Source organism: Antennarius striatus, chromosome 5 (genome assembly GCF_040054535.1).
Source record: "Antennarius striatus isolate MH-2024 chromosome 5, ASM4005453v1, whole genome shotgun sequence".
In the NCBI taxonomy this organism is placed as follows: Eukaryota; Metazoa; Chordata; class Actinopteri; order Lophiiformes; family Antennariidae; genus Antennarius; species Antennarius striatus.
Genome location: NC_090780.1, coordinates 18,412,169 through 18,434,233, shown reverse-complemented (window position 1 = coordinate 18,434,233; position 22,065 = coordinate 18,412,169). Strand labels below are relative to the sequence as shown.

Genomic DNA, 22,065 nt, shown 5'->3' with positions numbered 1-22,065 from the left:
TCCGGTTTCTACTGTCAAAATAAAAGACAACCTTAGTTCAAATTTCAATCTATTAATTTAAATGATAGTTACTCGGTTCAGCCCATTTATTAAATAAAATTTATTATATTTCTTGGGTGTTACAGAAAGGCTTATGACTGATTAATCCATTCATCCATCTTCTCATCTTCAAGAGGACCACAATCGTCCCGTCTACAGCCGCTGTGTGGGTCACGGATGTCCTGGAGTCTATCCCAACTGAATATAGGCGAGAGGTGCATTGTAGAACACATGAAAGCCAAATACTCACTCATGCATACATTTACATCTTAATTGCGTGTTTTTGGAGGTGGGAGAAAACCAGAGTACCCGGGGAGAACATACAAACTCTGCACAGAAATCTCTCAAACCCAGACCCTTCTTGCTATGAGGCAACAGTGCCCCTAATTATTCAATCAATGAATTCATACCTGATTAACTGCAAAAATAGGAAAAAGAAGAAACAAAAACTGTAATATTATAATCACCTTTGTTTTATCTTAGATTCAGGCTAGACATTTTTCATACATATTTTTAAAATGGGTGAACTGTACTGATATGATACATAAATACTGATTACAGAGTCATATCCTGCAGATAATAAAGCTTTCTGTACAAAAGGCAGCCATGGCAGAGGTATATGCACTCCAACGCCCTCTAAGTTTAATTATCAGGCCAATATTTTCCCTGAATGCAAATTCATGTGCTGCCTAAAATGAAATCATGCGCCTCTTTATGGACCAGGGGCGTCACCAGACCATTTTGTTTTAAAATGTGCCCCCATCGTAGACTCAGTGGCTCAGTAAAACCTGATATTCTTTTCAGCATGCTCCTTTACATGCATTATTGAACAGAACATTTAGCAAACATTAGTAGACTTAGCATGATCAAACATGATTATCCTGTTGACTTTTCTTGTGACCAACTAACATCTTACCAAACTCATTTCCAGATAGGGGAAGAAGCGGTTCGTAAAGTGAATGAACGAATGAACGAATGAACGAATGAATGAATGAATGAATGAATGAATGAATGAATGAAATAATTCCAGTTTGTATGATGATGTTTTGACAGTATTACACTTTTATTGTGAAATCAATACACCCAATTTCCGGTTGCGTCCTTGTATGAGCTTGACGTGGGAGCAGCGTGGCTCAACCTGAGGCGGGCGGAGGGAGTGTCTGCTGGGTGTAGGAGCAGTCTCATGTCTCGTTAGTGTGAATTACTTGGGGAAAACAGTCTGACAACAGAAAGGCAGGCAGGACGACCGCGGAAACCAGAGAAACACTTTTCTTTCGTAACTCTGCTGCTTCCTTCTTTGCTCTACCTGCATGTCTGCGTGAAGACACAACGTAAGAAACTTTATATGTATTCTTTTAACAACCCCGTGGAGAAGTTTGCAAACTTCGCGCACCGTAGTTGTTACTAGGTTTGTAACGAAATAATTCGGAGGAAACGACTCTTTATTTTCATTGAAGAGTCATTTCCTCCATTCATTAATCTAATTTCCAGTGGCAGGGACACGCTACTGGTTCAGTGACTGGGAGTTCAATGTCGACCTGTTTATTAGTAACCTATTAACAACCTGTAATGAAGAAACATATGGACTGATAATGCGTTGATTTCTCCTTTAATTTTGCAGTACAAGTCGTTACTGTATGATATGTGGGTCTCAAAGGACCAGCGCCCCTCACCTCCCCTCCAAATTAAGAAGTTAACTTTCCACCATCTTTATCAGCATCTTTTAAATAAGTAAATAAATGTGAAAGACAAACAGTGTCGGGTTGGTCTTGGGCGGGCTGACCGGGTAAAGTGGTTCAAGGCTGACGCGAAATGATTTTTTTTCCCCCCCACTGAGTCCTGTAAGAGAAAACATTTAACTCCAGCTTTGTCAGCCAGACACTGTTAACATACCAGGAATTAATTTGCTACAAAAGCAAAAGGGAAGCTCGTACAAACAGGTGAGATGAACTTCGATGGGTGTTGCACGGAGCTGCCGGTGTCCCCGTTTCCGAGGGTACCTCCACATGCATACCTGTAGTCTCTGATCAGTGCCGCAGAAAGTTATGACGTCATTAATCTCAGACACAGGTTCCTATCTGTAATAAGGTGCACCTGTTGCTTCTAATGTCAGACTGACATGGTGAGCGCTTTGCTGACACACTTACAAAGCATTTGATTAAACTCCTGGGCGTGGAGTTACCGGTTTGTGCAAAAGTCTTACAGGTCAAACTACATACCTCTTGGTAGTTGGAGTAACAAATATGGAAATATTACTGTTATCGTTTTCCACTGTGTATATATGGCCTTTGGTTTTGTGTCACCTCTGTGGCAGTGCTTGCATCGAAGCTCGTATCTCCAGTGGTTTTGATTCAAATGTAAATGGAGGTGATAGTGTGTTCCCTGCAGACCGTACTGCTGATGACTCTAATTGTATGTTTGATTTCATTATTTAACATTAAAAGTGCAACACATTTTATTTCTGCTGTCAAAAATCACATATTTACGTGCAATATTGTACCCCATGTCATTATTTAATTCTTCTATATTTTACAAAAGTTTGTGTTTCAGGAGTGGTATTACATGATCACATGATCACAGCTGCTTAGTTGCCGACAGCACTTGAAATCCATCATGAACCTACTACAGATCTGCAGAATGCTGAATACAATAGTATTGGAAATACTTGGAACTAGTTTGTTGTCTGTGAATGTGTGGAAACCGCAGTGACTCTAGGTGTGTTCATGCTTTTTATTCTTTGTCCAATAGCTCTCCATTCATTTAGATTGACTTCAGGTCAGCTTTTGGAAATACAGGAGAGCCCATACTTGCAAAATGACAGTTGTTCCGTAGGCTATAAATGAAATAGGTGGTCATTTTTAACCATTTAAAACTTAACCTTTGAGGAAAACTGAATAAGGAAATAAAGAGTATTTCTGGTCTTTGTTTGGAATGAGTGATGAGTATCTGTTTACTTCTGCACAGATAATGTGTTTTCAAGAGACTTATCTAGTCATCTTGGTGTCAACAGGCATTGTGTCTGCTGTGTGTTCTTTCATTGTGAAAATGTAACTTGCTTTATGTTAATTCTTCTTCCTCTTCTATTTCAGCCACTTCAGTTATGGAGGGCTCGATTCAAGCTCCCCAAACCAAAGGCGTATCCAATCCCAAGCCTCCTCTTGGACCTAAGCCTCTGCTTGCCCCCAAACCTTTTTCTCTGCAGAAGAACACCAGCATTCACTCCATCCATGCACCAAAGATCGTCACTGCCACCTCTAAGCCAACAACAACACGGCAGAGTGGAAAATCTGAAGCCACGGGGGTCCCCAGAAAGACTGTGCCCATCCCTGCCCAGAAACCCTCCGTCCCTGATTCTAAACCAAATTCTCATGTTGTCCCCAGGAAAGAGAAACCCAAAATACCCAAAGAAACCAAAGTGAGTCAGCCTGACTCACATGTAGAAAAACCAGTTCCAGTCCCAAAAACCACTCCATCCAAAGAGATATCCAAGTCTGAATCTATCGTTAAAGACAATGTGGTCCAAACAAAGCATAAAGCACCCACAGATACCAGCACCAGCTCAGAACAAAAGGACCAAAAAAAGAAAGAAGATGAAAGTCAGACTTCAGTCTCCCAAAAACTTGAAGAATCAAATAATGACATTTCATCGACATCCAAGTCTGAATATCGTTGGGGCAGCACCAGGAAGCGCCTGTCCATGGAGCTCACTTCAATGTTTGAAAACAGTGGCCCTCCTCAGCAGTCCCAGCCCAGTTTTGCAATGTCTTCAACCAGCAGCAAAGATTGTACAAAAAAGCCAAAGTCCTCCAACACAGAGCAGAACCAGATGGCAGCCGATCCAACTACCAAAGCAAGTGATGAAGGTGGGCCGAGTGAGGAGTACGGCAGTGGAGGAAGTATAAAAAACAGAATCAGTCTTTTGTTTGACTCAGCATCGAGGCCAGAAGTCCCAATAAAGAAGGAGGAGCCAGAAATCATAAACAGTACAGGAGGTGTCAGGGCCAGAATCAAAAGCTGGGACATGGAAACAAGCTTTGAGGATCCAAAATCTGACAGAAAGCCTCAGGTTGTGCCACGACCTCGCCCTAAGAGGTAAGTGAGCCTGCTGTCAGCAGTGTGGTTCGCGTTTGCTGACATGTTAAGACATGAATAAAAGATAAGTTCATTTTATTACAAGTGTAATGGAGCAAGAAGTTTACTTTAAGGTTAATGGCACATATTATGGTTTGGTTTTATGGGCCAGGATTTTGCATTTCATTTCAAATCAATCTCTTTTAATTCCAAATCTTTTTCTTATCTTCACTTGTTGTAAACTGTCGTACCTGATCAGCGTTTCTTGTGCAAAGCTTCATTTGGTGCTTATAATGTTCACATTTCAGGGGAAAGAGGAGGATTGTGTTGCTTTATTTGTTTGGTTTCCTTGGAGAGAGGAAAGTTTCTCCAGTATTTTCACTATGCCTCCCAGCTTTGTGTAAAATAATCATGGACAGATAAGTGAACGTTAAGAACCGTTGATGCAGGAACTTTAAGTGCCTGTGGCAAAGTGGTCTTTTTCTTTTTTTTCTCCTGACATGCTGGTCTTTGTATGAATGGTAATAAGGGTGTGGTAATAGACTGATACACATGTAATGAAATACTGACATTTAAATAAGCATGTACACAGTGTATTAATTTGCTCATGCTGCCTGCAGCATTGAAAACACAAAAACATTTCACACTATTAGAGATTCTACTTTCAGCGTTCTGTACACTGCACATTGAGTGAAATCCAGAGATGAAGGTCTTAAAATTAGAGACAATCAAGTGTAGAGTGCTTTTTTTTGTTTGAACTAACTCTTAAAGCAATGGTTTGGCATTTATGACTGAGATGACACATAATTGGGAGATACATGAAATCTCTTTCTCAATGAGAAACAGGTAAAAGGGATTGATGCCACGCTCATGTCTGCACAATGTGCAGCACATATGACTAGAGCCCCCAGATGATTACTTTAGCTTAGCATTAAAACTGGTCAATAAGCCCGGTTCTATCCATTCTCTTTAGAATGCAGGATTTACACAGATCACCTGGCATGATCACTTTAATGGCAAGATTACAGCACAGCACCACATTAAAAAATATTCCAGCACTTCATGAAACCACAACTTGTTACTGTTACATTTTTTTGCATTTTTCTTTTCAATTGAACAGATACAGAGTTCAAGTCATGTACACAGTATAATTAGTTTTTACCTCTTCCACAGCTTTGGGGCAGAGACCCCTCCAGCAGCTAAGGAAGCGTTGAAAGCACCACCTGTTGAACCTACTGCAACCGATATATCCCCCCCTCAGGCTGTGGATCCTCCTGCAAAGGTCTCACCTACTGCACAACCCCAGGAAACCCAGATGAAAACATCTGAAGGTGCTCTTGTTGTAGATGAGTCACCAGGAAGTCATAGAGGAGCATCAGGAGAGCATTTGCAGAATGAAGTACCAGAGGTTGAGGTCAAACTGCGCAGACGCAGCCCTTCAGGAAGCCAAGCTGCTGCTGTTGCTGATCAGGCAGACTCAGAGGCCAATGAAAGCACTCAACAGCTTCCCAAGAAGACTCTTGTCAAACGGCGTTCTGTTCGCTTTGGTGTCGTAGAAAGAGATGATGGCATGCCGCCGTTGGTCTTAGGCTCAGAGTCTGACTCCAGTGAAGAAGAAGTAAAAAAAGAAGGTTCCAAGAATGAAACCGAGGAACACATCTGCATTTCATCACATGAGAAAGAGGAGGCAGAGCGACTGAAACATTTGGAGTTTGAAAAACGGCGGCGGGCAGAGGAGGCTGAAGAGGCAAGGCTTAGGCATGAAGAGGAGCTGAAACAAAAAGAAGAAGAAGAAGAAAGGGAGAAAGAAAAGGCAAGGCAGAGGGAAGAGAAGGAAAGGGAAAAAGAGAGGCTGCAGGAAGAGGAAATTGAGAGACAGAAGAAAGAGGAGTGGGAGAGAGAAAGGTTGAAAGAAGAGATGGAAAGGCTGAGAAAAGAAGAGTTGGAGAGGGAAAGACAGGTAGAGCTGATGTTGCAGAAACAGAGGGAGGAGGAAAGAGAGAGAGCAAAACAGAAAGAAGAGAGACTTAAACAAGAGCAAGAGGAGAGGGAACGAGAAAGGCTGAGAGAAGAGAGGGAACGGGAAAGGTTGAGAGAAGAAGAGATGGAGAAGGAAAGACAGATAGAGCTGATGTTGCAGAAACAGAGGGAGGAGGAAAGAGAGAGAGCAAAACAGAAAGAAGAGAGACTTAAACAAGAGCAAGAGGAGAGGGAACGAGAAAGGCTGAGAAAAGACAGGGAACGGGAAAGGTTGAGAGAAGAAGAGATGGAGAAGGAAAGACAGATAGAGCTGATGTTGCAGAAACAGAGAGAGGAGGAAAGAGAGAGAGCAAAACAGAAAGAAGAGAGACTTAAACAAGAGCTAGAGGAGAGGGAACAGGAAAGGCTGAGAGAAGAGAGGGAACGAGAAAGGCTGAGAGAAGAGAAGGAACGAGAAAGGCTGAGAGAAGAGAGGGAACGGGAAAGGCTGAGAGAAGAGAGGGAACGAGAAAGGCTGAGAGAAGAGAAGGAACGGGAAAGGCTGAGAGAAGAGAGGGAACGGGAAAGGCTGAGAGAAGAGATGGAGAGGGAAAGACAGCTCATTTTGTTGAAACAGAGAGAAGATGAAAGACTTAGACAGGAACAAGATGAGAAGGAAAAAGAGGAGAATAAGGAGAGGTTGATTCTCGAAGATGAGGGTAATAAATTGGAGGAAAAACTCAGAAAGGGAAAGAGTAAAAATAAACAGAGAGAGGAAGAGTGGGAAAAAGAGTGGGTGAGAAAGACAGAGAATATGGGAGGAGTAGTAGAAGATGAAAAAGAGAAAGAGTTGGAGTTAATGTGGCAGAGAAAGGTGGAGGAGGACAGGGAGAGGGCTCGACAGAAAGAGGAGAGTCTCAGAAGAGAGGAGATGGAGAAAGAAAGGTCAGGAAAAGAGGAGGAAAAAAAGAATGAGGAGAGGTTGATTATCGATGATGAGGGTCATAAACAGGAGGAAAAACTCAGAAAAGGGGGACTGAATAAAAGTAAACAAAGAGAAGAAGAGTGGGAAAAAGAGTGGGTGAGAAAGACAGAGGACATGGGAGGAGTAGTAGAAGATGAAAGAGAGAAAGAGTTGGAGTTAATGTGGCAGAGAAAGGTGGAGGAGGACAGGGAGAGGGCTCGACAGAAAGAGGAGAATCTCAGAAGAGAGGAGATGGAGAGGGAAGGATTAGGAAAAGAGGAGGAAAACCAGTGGAAAAGACACACTGATAACCTGGAGAGACAAATGCAAGATGAACTGGAGAGAAAACAAAAGCAAGATCAAGAAGAAAAGCCCAGAATGGAGAAAGAGAGAGAAAGGGAGTGTCTGACCACTAAGAAAGGAGAGAGTACATTGGGTGATGTAGAAACAAGTCTAATCAGCTTTGACTCTGAACATGTGCCCCCAAAGTCACCATCACTGTGCCCTTCCCACGAGTCCATAGAGAGTACAATTGAGGTTCCTTACGAGGACTTTTCTGTCAAAAGGTCTTTGATTGATGTAGATTTTGATGATTTTTCTGTTAAACCGAAGAGTTGGGGTTCACAGGCCAAAGTAGAAACCAGTGAGACCATTCAGAGTGAACCAGGAGACCTCATGGGTAAAGAAGAACAGGGAATGAATGTGCTGGTGCCCCTCAGTATCGGTCATCATGAAGAAGAGCCTGAGCAGGTGGAGAAAACAAAGAGTCCAGAGCCTATTCTACCAATGGAAAGAAAGGTAGTGGAGGAACAGCTCATCTCCTTTGAGGTTGAGGAAGAGAAAAACGACAGGGAAAGAAAGGTGGAGGTGGGACAGCTCATCTCCTTTGACGGTGAGGAAGAGGAACTCAAGATGGAAAGAAAGGTAGAGGAGGAACAGCTCATCTCCTTTACGGTAGAGGAAGAGGAAAAGCAGCTGGAGGAGTCAAAGGAAGACAAAGTCGACGAAGATGACCACAAGGAGGTAAATGCGCCTGGATTTGTAATCACGCTTGACAAATGTTTTTTTGGGAACCTTTGGCACAGATATGTGAATAGTTTATGGGAAAATGTACGGATGTGTGGCGTTCGTGTCCATGCAGGTAGATTAGTCCACATCAGCCACACACTCCTGCATCTCCATATTGTCATCCGTGTAGCACACAGAAGAACATACTTATAATTGTGTGTGTGTGTGTGTGTGTGTGTGTGTGTGTGTGTGTGTGTGTGTGTGTGTGTGTGTGTGTGTGTGTGTGTGTGTGTGTGTGTGTGTGTGTGTGTGTGTGTGTGTGTGTGTGTGTGAGAAAGAGAGTGGTACATTATCAGCCATTCTAACAGGGAGAAAGTATTAATTACATAACCACTGTAGTCTTTGTTAGACAAATTTAAGTATTGATTTAGGAGGTGTAACCATAAAAAGCAAAGCTGTGACTTTGCATGTTTCTAAATTGTGCTGTCACATTGCTGCCACTGAAGATAAGTTAGGAATGAGCAAAAGTATGCGTGTCATAAATGTTACAGTCCCTTTAGCTTAGGGCGTCCTACAGTCTGAGAACTGCAAGTGTAGATTTTTTGTAGTCGAATGCTTTCAGTCAGTTTTTTATTTCTGGGTGCATTTTCTGAAGCTTCCAGGCAATAATCCTTCTGTTTGCGTGTCAGTCCATGTAAATACTGGGGCGTAGGTGTGTGGTTATGACAGTTAGTAATCTAAATGTACATGCTTTCAGTTTTCCTTTCGTAATTGTAGTTCAAAATAGTAATTGTTAAAGTCAGAAAAGGCAGAAAATAAAAAAAAAATTACAATGATTATTTCACATCAGCATCTTGGATGTGTTTGATACAGCAGCTGTGGGTGATCTTTACAGATGAAAATGTTATCTTAAATATGTTAACAGCTTTACCGTGAATTGCAAAGTCAGCTCAGAGATGTGCACTTTGAACAAGATTCAGCAATAAGTGTTTGATATCTGTGTTCGTTTCGACACAATAACTTGGCTGTTAGCTGTAAAGACTGCTGTTTACTGAACTAATTAAAGCAACATTGAATATCCCACACAGAATAATTCAAGGTCTGTGGCTGTGTCAATGGTAAGACTTACACATGAGTTTTCCATTATATTAAAGTATATTAAATCTTATTTAGACTGAACTGAGTCAGCCGTTTAAAGTCTTTAGAGCAAGGGTCACCAACCTTTTAGAAACCGAGAACTCCATCTTGTGTACTGATTAATCGAAGGGATACCACTTTGTTACACACTTGTGAACAACAAATTAAGCAAATAACAAATTTGCTTAATTTCCCTTTAATTCTATGTTATCATTAATAATTAATGTTATTCATCTATGTAAAGACAATTAATTATTAATTAATAATCTTTTCACAATAATCATCAGCAATGATTTAAAAAGGAAGGAAACGGCTACATATCAATAAGCAACACATTATTTCTATAAATCTTTGCAATATTTTCATTTTCAAATAATCACTTCTATAACATTCCTAGGAAATCAAAAGATTCCGTTTTACCGAGCCACTAACAATTTTTAACAAATCATGCCCTACGTTGTACCATGTTGGTACAAATTATCAACTATTTAACAAAAAAAATCTGCTTTTGGATGTTCTTAAGAATTCTTAACACATTTTGAACCTATCACCAATCCTGCAGCATTTTTCACAAAATTATCAAAATTAACACTTTTGTCACAATTTTTCAATGTTTGAATTCAGCTTTGCCGTGGCACTGCCATGCTATCTCTGAGAACATCTGGTGTGTTTCCTTATCTGTTAGTGGGAAGCCTGACATTGCTTGCTGTTCACCAGTGTATTGTAATCTGGTGTGGAATTTGACACTGCAACTCTCAGTGAGTCGTGCAGATGTGCACCATTGAGACGTGTTCTGTGTTTGTTCTTGATGAAGTTCATGTCAGAAAAGGCTGAATCAGAGTTACGTTGAACCAAACAGGCTGGCAACATTCATAGCTGCTGTGCATACACCGCTGTACTTTTCTGTGTCAACAAGGCACCACATGTTCAGTGCAGCCTGATGGAGGAGGTAGAAGCCATTTTGCTATGTTAGTTTTAAACTCCACCTGTCCAGCATCCAAGCTGAATATTGCACCTAGTTGTTCAGAAATACATGTTGTGACCACGTTCATCTTCTACTTTAAGATATTAATTTACCCTCATTGTTAATTTGAGCCTGTAAAGATGAGGCCAATCTGAATGCTGAAAAAAATCCTACTTGCAATTTTAGTGGCAGTTAATGACCATTATTAAATGAATAGATAGCAACAGAAGGGAAAAACAAAATTCTGATTGTGTAATGTAGTTATAGAGAAATGCAAGTCTAAGTTGCCATCAAAGATAATTCCAGGATAATGGAATAAAGACTGAGATACTTAAGTGGTGTAAGAGCCGACAGTACTAGTTAAGACACATCAGTTCACCACCTGTTTGAACACGCAACATTTTTGCAGTTAATGAAGGCTGAATGCTGGAGCCTTGTGTGCATCCCTGTCATATTGTACTTCTGTTTGCTGCGTGCACGCAGGAGCAAACTGCAAGCAGCATACAAAGCCAGTGCTGTAAGGAGGCTTTACACTGTATTGTATAACACTATGGGTGCTGAAGCACTGACGTAGAGAGAGTTCCAGCTTTCACATATTGTACTTCAATAAGTGACACACACTATGGACATCTTTCTCCCAATCCTGACCTACAGGTTATGTACTGTACTTCACTGAGTGACACACGCTCCAGACATCTTCCTCCCAATCCTTACCCGCAGGACGTTTTGTGCTTGAATAAGTTAGGTGTATCCTTTCAGTTGCTGTGGTTTCGCCACTGAGAGGTGCTGCTGCTCTGTGAGAACGCCTGTCCTTGTTTGTCTCCACAGAAGTCCAAAGTTCTATTTGACAACACCTTACAGTGCTGTAATGTCATCAACACAATATCACGTAGCTTATCATGTGACTTGTAGCCTCTTGCAAATATGCACAACAAAGACACGTGTGTAGCAAAGAGTGCCTTTCTAGTTTGGCAGAGTCCAATGAAGAAAATATTTACAGGGCAAACTCAAGCTGTGTAGCAAACTGATGCCTTCAGTCAGGCTACTGACTCAAAGGTACAGACAGACTGATGGTTGATGTTACTATAAGGGAGGTTTGAGGTCATCCATGTCCTCATTTGGATCTGGTCAACAGGGCACAGTGTCAGAATGACCATACATGGTGCCCCTCTTTCCCTGTTTCCCTCTCTTCTCAACCTCTCCACCCCATTTTGAACCCTCCTACACACACACACACACACACACACACACACACACACACACACACACACACACACACAACACACACACACACACAGAGGATGGGCTCATATGCATACAATAAAGTCATCCTCTGTCCTTTCTGTTGGTCATCCAGGAAATCCCTGTTGCTCTCAGCTTTCTGAACGTTGCTCTGCACTCTTCTGCCTTCTGGTCTCAGAAAAGACAGGGTCCATTCAGTTAACCACAGTTTACCTACAGGAAGAGATCAGGTACAGACAGCACCTCGGACCAGCCTGCTGAACCTTCTGCTCCCCAGGAGACCTCAGCCTTTTTTTTTTTTTTTCTACAGTCAGTCAGTACAAGAAGCGATAGGGGAGGGTCTACTTCTCTCTACCTGTTTGACGATTGCAGTGGCACAAATTTCTCATCATACTTTTTTTGTAGTTTTTTTCCTGACTGGACAACAAACTGGGATGTAAAAGGAAACTGGTTTGACTGCAGCAGAACTATTCTCAACACACAGGAGACAGAAGCTGCGTATTTAAAAGAAATGTAATCCTTTCTGGTGCAGGACTACAAACCTCTTTGAAATTTTTATTTACTTTGAAAGTTGTGGATTTTTTTGTATAGGCTGTGCCTTTAAAATGGGTGACGATGCAATGATGGGAAAGTCTTTCAGGATTTTGCCATGTAGCGTAGCACATCAGTCATAGTCAATGCTGCAGTAAAATACTGTTGTCACTGTGCAAACACTTGCCCAGTCAGACTATTTACTTCCATACTGACAGCAAATAATACTTCAAGGAAGCTTATGTGTGTGGCATCAAAGAAATGTGGAGAGAAGCTGGATCCTGCTCAAATGAAAGACGGACTACATTCCATTTTTTATGATTTTAAAAAAGGTCTTACAAAAGGCAGTTTGAAATCGAGGTCAAAGACTGCTTTCTGACCGGCCCAAAAAGTCCTTGCATTTCAAACCAAGTTTCTGCAGTGACCCTGATCTTATAGTAGCCCTGATGGTTGTACAACCAGCTGTGTGAACTATGCAGTACTGGGGAGGGAAACTGTCGGCAGCCCAGCTACAAGTAGCTGGCTGGGTGCGCAGCCTTCAACGCTCCCTGCAAGGAGGTCTGGATCTGGTGTGGGGAGCCGCAGAGAAGAAACAGGAGGAGGAGATAGAGGGAGAAGATGTGGAAGAAAAGTTTCATAGAGCCTTGTCACCGCTTCGTAACTTCACCAGACGTAGCAGGAAATCCTTGAGTCGCTTCTCCATCAGGAGTCGGCCACCGCCACAGAGAAGCAACAAAACCTGCTTTGTAAGAATTAACACAGCAGTTCAATAGATGTCTATGAAATGATCTTCTCTCATAACATCCACATAGTCTATTTGATCGAAAGCTTTTTACATGAATTATCTTATGAATTGTCTAGCTAATTTAGACAGATAGATGTACTTTAATGATTCTGAACTGGGAAATTCACAACATTTCACCTAACATCAGGTGAGATTAAACCATAAATGAATGAAGCGTCTCATCGAGCCTGAGCTGATCCCAAGTAACTTATGCATTAGTCACATATTTGTTATCTAGGGGTTTATAGATAACCCTGCAAATGGGAGTACAGCAGACATTGGCTGTCTTTTTCAGGAAGGACAAGCTGCTCAGATAAGGTTGACCAAATGTACTGTTTTATCAGCGTACATGCCTTTTTCCTCCGTGGTTGATAAAACAGAGGACTACTACAAAATGTGACATAGGGTGTGTGTGTGTGTGTGTGTGTGTTGTTTTTTGCGTAAAATTAACAGCAGGGTTATTCCTGTTTGAAATGACTTGGGTAATGCATCCATGCATTTTTATACATTTCATTTCTTGATTGGGTGGTGAGGTTTTATTTGATTTATGCTTTGTTGAAGATATTTTAATATGTTTGCATTAATTTTAATAGTTCATTACTGTTTGGAAGGGTGCACTTACATTACAATCCTATTATGCTGTCATTTTGTCAGTAATGACTAAAATGATTATTCTATGGGTTATTGCCATTGCTCTGAGGCAATTTAATATCCACATATAATCCTGACAGCTATAATTAACCACAGAGACAAACCCAGAGCAAATGATTACAACACTCCTCAATGAATGAGCATTTCAGCAGCTTTCATACATTGCTTTGCGCTTGATTCACTCTCAGCTGGAAGTGAATGGAGGTGTCTGGGTGTCCACAAACATCTGCAGTAGACTTGTCCTCCACTTCCTCATCTACATCCTACTGATGTCCAGACGTGATGTCTGGACAGTCAACCTCAATAGGCTTTCATGTCGTAAAATATATCAACATACATGAAAATTGCAAAAATTGACCTCTTTGCATCATTCACAACATTTGTGTCACCCACTGCTTTGCATTGGGTTAATTTCCCACCATCAAAATTTGCATTGGTGTGAGTGCAAGTCCAGAAATATTGTCAACTGTAGAAAATGAATTTAATGTTTCTCCGTCTCCACTTCTTATTCACCATATTCGGTTTATTTATTGATAACAGGTTAATGTGCCATATACATATCAAGAAGAATCAACTGGACTTGCTACTGGACTGAAGAAGAAATATTAGCATAATAAGGTTGTTTTCTCTTTGAATTCACATATTTTGAAACTGGGAGTCATATAATGTCCTGATTAAAAAAAACATCAGCTAGTTCATAAAAAGCGGTAGAACTGATTTTTCTTTATGGTTGTAGGAAAATTACTGGAAGTCCATTCATTCACACTATGATTCAACACATCACAGGCATTGAGTGAATGAAGCTGCTTTGTGAGTCCTGTGTCATAAATGAACTTATGAAGGGGATGAGATGTGTATGACATCATATGGAGGGCAGGAGTGTTTACAGTTGTGTTGTTATGTATCCAAGTGACCGTATTAGACAAAACATTGGGATGTGGCCCTTGACAAAATGTTAAGTGAGCTCAAAGGAATGTTTGTGATGAAGTACACCGTTGCTATTTGTGTGTGTGCGTGTGTGTGTGTATGTGTGTGTGTGTGTGTGTAAGATAGGGTGTGTGCATGCATTCACATGCTCATGGTTTGTACTAAGGACAGCCCAGTCTCTGTGACCAGCTCATTAAAAGATGCATGCTTGGCTAGCCCTTACTCTTCACTCTCTGTGTAGGAACTGATTTTGTCTCAGTACTTGGTTCATTTTCTCCTTGCATCAGCTCCATAATCTGAAGTTCATATGTGCTGATTTATACGTCAAGACATTGATTTCTATAATACCATGCACTTGGGTCAACAGAGAAACACAATAGGAGTCGTATCAGTGTATATCTTCTAATATCTCTGTTTGCAATGAATGTTTTCTTGTTCTCTACTCTGCTTATATGACTGTTTCTTTCTGTTTCTCAGGTCCAGGTTAGCACTTATTCAAATGAGGATGACAGAGACCCTGATGTTTTGATAGACAATGAGCCAGACCGGCAGAATGATGCCTGTGAACAAACAACTGAACACACGTCTGAAGATGAGAGGTAGGCAAGAGGTTGCACTGTAATGCAATTAAAAGCTAAACACGTTTGGGGCAACAAAGATTTTTCTGATGGGTACTTTCAGCAGGCCTGAGAAGCACGTGTAAAATAACCAAATAAATGATGCATTAACAGTCCAAACACATTAGGTACTGACCCGTTTCCAAGCACCTTAATTTCCTTCATTTAGTCTGATGGAGACAAACGGGACCAAACTGGTTTTAGTGTCATTCTTTGTCTCGAATTGAAGGTGTGGCTTCAGGGCACGTGTATGTGTAAGACTTCAGAACTGCCATTCTAGGAGCACATATGTTTTTGTGTTCATACAGCACTGAAAAATATAAAGATTTGAGACACTTCAATCTGACAGTGAGACATAGGCTTAAGGTGCAGTTTGGAGGACCTGGTTTATCACTGGTTTCTTATTATATATCACTTCAGTGTGCATCGTATTCAATAATAGCTCTCTGTGTTTCTGAACCAAAATAAATGTATCTTGTGATGATGTAATTTGGTGTAACTATTGAACCAAAGTTCAATATTGAACCAAAGTTCAATAGTGTTTTCCAGATTTTAGCTTCATGTGCCCCCTTGTGGTCAACAGAGAGACAAGACAGAAATTGTCGATCTGGACTTTGTGAAACTGGACAAGATAAGACCTGAGATCATTTTAAACTTCACACCTGAATTGAATAACCTTTGTCTTTGTCTTGTCTCGTCTCAGTTCAAGGACCATCCCTGACAACGTTCCTGAAGTCTCCTCTGAAGATCCTGATACCACTGATTTTCCCAGGGAGATAGAGCTGCCGCCATTCCCTGAGGTTATTCCTTACAGTCCTTTTTTTTTTTTTAATTAATGATGACAATTGGCATCTGTATCATTGCCTGCAAACTCTGCTCAATAGTGACATTCTCTACCTGCAAGTGAAAATGTGCACCTTTGCATACCTGTGTCTGCAATGTTCTGGTGTGACAGCATGTCAGCACACCTGTGAATGCAGTTGAAATCAGTTCTGAATGTCTGTGCACAGAATTCCACTCGCCTCCTCGACACCAGTGCACAAAGAGCGAGGGCAGACCTGGGCAAGAGTCGACGTCGAGCACGTCCATCACGTTCTCTCCGAACGGGTTTGTCACAGAAGAAAACCCAAAACTGGAGGATCTGTGACTCCTCAGGTTAGGACTACACTCAAATGTCACTATCAAACACATTTATACATGTAAAGTAGTTTAGAATGGTTTACTGTATATTCCGATTGACCTGTTTTATAATTTTAGAAAATACAGAAGCATCTTCTAAGCAAACTGAAATAGACTCTGAGGATGAGCAGCCTAAACAGAAGATGGCCCGTTCTCCTCCTTCCTCCTCTCAGAGAGTCCCAATGTTCCCCGGGTTGAGCCCTGCAGCCTTACTTGTGAGTATTGTTTTTATAATGTACACTAATGCAAATTGGTGACGTCTTAATCAGGTTAAGTGTATCTACATTATTTCAAAAGGCTCAGATAAAAAAGAAAACGAGTCCGGGAGGACCTGGAGGACAAGATGAAACAGAGGAAGATGAGACAAGAGAAGAGAAGGAAGGTCAAATTGAGGAAGAAACACCATCACCTTTCCAACCGTCCCGTTCTGCCCGCTCCCCTGCACATCTAGCTGGTGCAGCGCGAGTCCTTCCGCCTTTAAGTGGTGCAGACGAAGGGTAATAAAAAATGCATGGTTGCACATTTTAAAAGAGATTATGAGGAAATAGTTAAACACTTGGTCTGTGTGTGTTTGTGTGTCATTCAGTGCTGCCTCCTGTCCTTCATGGCTGAAAGAACTGAAGTCTAAAAAGCGCATGAATCAACAGGATGATGAGGTCTAGCAGGTGACAGGTGAGTGACAGAGTGATGATTACTCCATCACTACTTACTCAACCAAAACTATAATTCTTCTTCCACAATCAGGAATATGAATTATTCAGTAATTTTTAAGAGGACCAATTTGCCTTTTTAGAGATTACGCAGCTTAATAGTTTTGTAGTAAAAGAAAAACAATGTTTTAAACTTCAAAGTATTTTTTGGTTGTCATGATCAGACCTGTGCAGAGACTGAAACCATTCACGTTGCAGGGCAATACTTAATATTCTTTTTACCACTGAATCAAAAGCACATGTTGGTCGGTCGAAGATTTGAGGTCTACTTGGTCTGTGCTAGAAATTCCTTCAGTCATAGTAGTGGAGAGAACCATCATTTTTTTTCATGATCATTGTCTAATGCACTGATTTCTCCTGTAGTCTGTTATTTGGAAATGTTAATCTTTTTTTTTTTTCTGTTTAGGAGACTGCTGTTGCTGTTTGGAAAGAATTAGTCCTCCTGAGCTGCTGCTGTCAAAGCACCATTATTTCATTGCCATTATTTCCTCCCTTTTGCACACAGAGTGCCTGATTTTGGACGTTTAATGTGATATGCAGGACATCGAGATTTTTTTAAATGAAATATATTCTCATGGTTAAGTGCCAAGACTTGTTTGTTAATGCCAGTGAAACTTCAATTTATGTTTGTACAGACTCTTAATGGGAGTGATTGTATAGTTTGAATGTGTCCATCTTATACTGAAGTGGACTGATGGCACCTGGCCTTCAACAGGGAATCTACATATTTACATACACAGACACAATCACACATATTTTACCAAAGTACTGAATATATACTAATAACACCCTTGTGTGGATTTAGTTAACAATTGCACAAAAAAACCTATATCTCTTTCCGATCAAATTCGTTTTCAAGTACACGTTTTTGCACTTTAAAAACAGTTAAAAAAATCATGTGCAAGCAATGGAATCATCCGCTCCCTAACTCTAGTAACATGGTCATGGGAATGTTTCTTTTTTTTAAATATGAATGTCTACTGTTTAAAATATGGACTCTTACAACTACAAATATCGAATCAGGAAGGGTGTTTTTTAATTATTCGCTCTCAATTCTTTTCTGTACCTTTTTAATTGTTGGAGAATTGCATGTTATCAGTGCTGTACTCATGTATTATCCACCAACTCTATGGTCAGAGGAATTTGAGGGAACTTTATTGAATAAAGTTTTTCTATGAAATACTGGTATTGTGTTTTTTGAGGGGAAATCTCAACACAACACACAAAGTTGGCTGGGAGAAGAGTATGACGCAACCTGAAAATGTTTCATGTTGCAAGTAGCTTTTTGAATCCTGGATGAAGGCAAAGAAATGGGTAGAAGACAAAGCTGGAGAGAAAGGTAGCTATGTGGCGTCGCGTCGATACCGTGAGTGAGACAAATTTCTCATCTGTCTCTTGGCTGGCAGGCAGTTTTTGTGCCCACTAGGTTCTTGGTTAGCATGGCAGCATGAGCAGAGCTGGCCAGTGTTACCAGTATGCCAGGGAGAGAGGTGCAAGCCTATTGAGAAGATGTGTTGGACACAATGAGTGTGACAGATTCCCTGCATCAATACCCTTTTTGCTGCTGTGGCAAGAAAAAAAAAATCAGATACTCCCATTGGCTTCCACCGACCACTTGCCAGGCCTCCACAGACTGTCACAAACACGCGCTGAGAGAGACATTAGAAAGGAAAGACGGTGAGTGTGGCTTGTATGTGGTGTAGTGAACCAAAACCCATCCAGGTAAAATGTACGTAATCCCTTTTTCCAGAAGACCTTTCGCTGTTGCTGTCCCGTCCTATCAACATGTACATGCTCCTTTAGTATTTTGTGCTTTATTAATGTGTTATTTGTACATATATGACTAACATATTTATATAAGATTTGCTTAAATGTATTAAAAGTACAAATGTTTTAGAGATTTGTGAGATTGAGATATTTCTCTCGTTACATATGTATACACACACACACACACACACACACACACACACACACACACAATCATTCACAAACCATAAAGGACTATTAAAATAAAACATTAGGAATATGTTTTACTTTATTGTATGTAGTGACTGTGTGATTACCATTAGTAATAACTAGTACCTAATACATTATAATTTACACTCAAACGGCAATAAAAGGATTGGTAGTCATTTACTAAATGTTACACCTCAGGGATCATAAAAAATGGTATATTGTGAGTGCCTGCACTGCTCCTTCTCTTCAACTTTCACTTAAAAATTGAAATTTGTGTCTCAAAGATATTCTGTTAGGAATAAGAAACTGCATTTGAAAAACGGACAATTTTTACGTAATAGCCTTGATAATGAAAGAACATTTACTTACGACTCATGATAAATGTATTTGTCTTGTCAGGGCGTACTTGGTCTCTTCATTTCTTTATTTTTTATAAGTCTTGAAAGTGAAGGCTGTACCAAAGTGGAGTAAGAAATAATGTTTAAATAATGTTTAAAGACCCTATTTCAGCACATTATAACACTGGTTTAAGATGGTACTGACAGGTAGACACAATTGGTCATTACACTTTTTTAAACAAAGATTTTCCCTTTGGTACATTTTGTTGTGGAAAACTAACTTCCTGGTGTAAGACGCTGTCATGAGAGTCTTTCTTTCATCGCGAGCCGCTAAAGAGTAAAGCATCAGTCATTGGCTCATTTTCACTCTTCTACCCGCCCATATATTCCACCGTGTCCAATCAAACGTCAACGTAATTCAGGAAACTCCAGAGGTGGGCGGTGAACGCGCAAAATTTGAAAGTTCACCGGAAATAACGTTAAACGGGAGGAAAACGGCACCCTACCGCACGTTGTTGTTTTTGCTGGTATTAAATACTATAAAATAGTTCCCTACATGGCCGTCTGGTGAGTAATTTCATACCCAATTAATTATCAGTTGCTAACTAACGTGAACACACTATGTGTGGTAACGAGGCGCACTGTTGACATTTGTTGACATTCTCACTTCGTTGATCTGAAGTCGCTCAACTGAGCCTCCGGGTTTACCGTAGAACTGAAACCGACCCGGTGTACCTCTTAATCGGCAAACGGTTACTGCTGTCTGCGACCCACTTTCATTGTGAAAATGCAATTAAGGGACACTATATCACATCTTCACCCACAACACTTTGGGAAATCTGTGATTATGTCATAAAAATATTCTCTAAATGAGTGGATCCTTTACATGTGAAAATACATAAAAAGTTGATTTACCTTTTTTTTTTTGCAAAACGAACAAAGTCTCTTTCAGAAACTTTATTGATGGTTACAGCAACGTGTTAAAAATTATTTTCTCATTTTCTAATCACTGTTTTGATTTTGGAGAGAAGACTGTATATCTTTTGGAACAGTGTTCCCACAATAGGAGTTGTATGAATTATGGAAGTTGGGTTGGAGAAAAACTATATTAAAGGTCTGGATTCTTCTGAATAGTCCTGTACAATACATTAATAAGTAGCATACAAATTTGATGCCCTAAATCTGTATTTTCAGTAATTCCATGGGGATCAAACGGATATAAAAACAATGCGGAAAAAAGGTGCTGGTAGAAAACGTCAGAGAAAGAAACCAAACAAATGTGAAGGGCAGGAAGTTGGAGATAATAGTAACAGCCAAGGAACAGGTGAAGAGAGATAGGAAGTGTAAAGAAAAATGAAAAGATAGGGAAAGTAAAACAACTGATAAAGAACTAGAAGGATTAATAAAAGCTATCCACATGACACAAAGGCAGGAATAAGAAAAAGCCACATTGTATCTAGTGTCTTCACATTAAATTAATAAGTACTGTATTAGGTTTTTTCTAATTTCAATAATAAGGTATAAATTTTACAAATTTGAAGATATTCTTAAAATGATTTTAACCTCAGTGATAGTCATGTCCATATTTGAGTCATCTACTCATATTGGGCTTTGAAAGAAAGCTGCTTCAAAATGGCATCAATGGGGGAAAACAAAAGTGAAATTTCTCTTAATTGCAGTTTCAAAAAAGACAGCAACACAGTTTTAAAGTCCAATATGTTTTTGCGACAGTAAGAGGTTCAGAAACACAGATTATCAATCTCTGATTTGTACCTAACCTAACCTATGAAATGTAGTCTGGAAATCAGAAGCTAACTTCAGCGTTATTTGTGTCTTTCTATTCTAGTACATTCTTCTGGTCACATTGACCCAGTGTATGTCATTTGTCTAGCTTGTCTACTATCAAGAGGCCATGTTGAAGTTCAAATATGTTAGTCAGGGAAACCTGAAAACGGCATCAACTTCTGAGGACCCAATCACCAGCCGCAGCTCACGACTCAATCAGGTGTTTCAGGTAAAGTAATGAATATACTCTTTCCTGATGACATGAACTGATAACGATTTTACAGTGACTTTGCACACTTCAAAACCAGCTTTATTAACAACCAGGAGCTGATTTTGTGTTTGTGTGTTGTCTTTAGGGCAAAGTCAGCCTATTTGGGCTGCGGGGAGGATGCACTTTAGGTCGGGAAGAATTTCTAGAGGCTCTGCTGCTTCTTTATGAAGAGTGCACTGCTCCAGACCTTATGAAGATACATAATGTGGCGAACTTTGTCAACAAGTGTAAGATTACATTTTTATATTTGTTGCGTTCATTAAGGTTTTATTTTAGATTAAGGTGGTTTCAATTTGTGCCTTTGGTTTGCTATTGCTGTTTGCTTTTAAATACAAGTGTACATTTTACACATTATTTACCGTGTAAATTGATAGCCCACAAAGAAAAAATACATTCAGATGCTAAAATTAGCAAATACGTCTAATGAAAATATTTTATAACATGAAATATTTTATATTTAATTCCAGTTTTAGGAGAATTGATTTAATTTTCTTATTAGTTGTAGTACAGTATTTACATGCAATTGTATATCTCTAATAGAACATGGTCTTGTAACTGGTATATTGGCAATTGTACACTCTAAATGTAATTTCACTTCATTTCTCAGAATGAATAGGAGTAAATCATCAGGGCTTTGTGTCAATTTATTTTGTTAAACAGTTTCTGAAGTTGTTGCAGAGCTGCAGACTCTGCAGCCAAACCTACATGACTTTGAAGTCAGAGCGTTGGTGGGCCAAGGTCACTTCGCGGAAGTCCGAGTGGTCCGAGAAAAGGCCACGGGTGATGTCTTTGCGCTGAAGGTCATGAAGAAGGCAATTTTACACTCTCAAAAAAATGTAAGATTCCAATGGCTTATTTTATTGAAATAAAGGACATTTCTCCATTTCATTTTCCAACCAGAATCAATGGCTAAGCCAAGTTCGTCAATAGTT

General features: G+C 40.1%; 2 protein-coding genes across 4 annotated transcripts in view; both read left to right on the top strand.

The window, feature by feature from the left end:
• Nucleotides 1-1,196: 1,196 nt before the first annotated feature.
• Nucleotides 1,197-17,965, top strand: LOC137595765 (trichohyalin-like). Of its 3 annotated transcripts, none has more exons than XM_068316037.1 (11): nucleotides 1,197-1,370; nucleotides 3,129-4,131; nucleotides 5,284-6,198; nucleotides 6,496-8,056; nucleotides 14,755-14,876; nucleotides 15,598-15,694; nucleotides 15,905-16,049; nucleotides 16,152-16,288; nucleotides 16,371-16,570; nucleotides 16,660-16,745; nucleotides 17,190-17,965. In XM_068316037.1, the coding sequence occupies exons 2-10, from the start codon at nucleotides 3,140-3,142 to the stop codon at nucleotides 16,733-16,735; spliced, it is 4,245 nt and encodes a 1,414-aa protein (XP_068172138.1). In that variant the 5' UTR covers nucleotides 1,197-1,370; nucleotides 3,129-3,139; the 3' UTR covers nucleotides 16,736-16,745; nucleotides 17,190-17,965. The 3 variants fall into 3 exon arrangements, with proteins under 3 accessions (XP_068172138.1, XP_068172137.1, XP_068172136.1); XM_068316036.1 differs by adding an exon at nucleotides 2,578-2,754 and having other exon boundaries at nucleotides 5,284-8,056; XM_068316035.1 differs by having other exon boundaries at nucleotides 5,284-8,056.
• A 1,603-nt stretch (nucleotides 17,966-19,568) lies between these two features.
• cita (citron rho-interacting serine/threonine kinase a) overlaps nucleotides 19,569-22,065 on the top strand; it is a 35,154-nt gene continuing 32,657 nt past the window's right edge. The window contains exons 1-4 of the mRNA XM_068315053.1: nucleotides 19,569-19,644; nucleotides 20,924-21,091; nucleotides 21,219-21,360; nucleotides 21,794-21,969. Coding sequence (XP_068171154.1) covers nucleotides 20,990-21,091; nucleotides 21,219-21,360; nucleotides 21,794-21,969 — 420 coding nt within the window. The 5' untranslated portion in view covers nucleotides 19,569-19,644; nucleotides 20,924-20,989. The remainder of the gene's footprint in view (nucleotides 19,645-20,923; nucleotides 21,092-21,218; nucleotides 21,361-21,793; nucleotides 21,970-22,065) is intronic.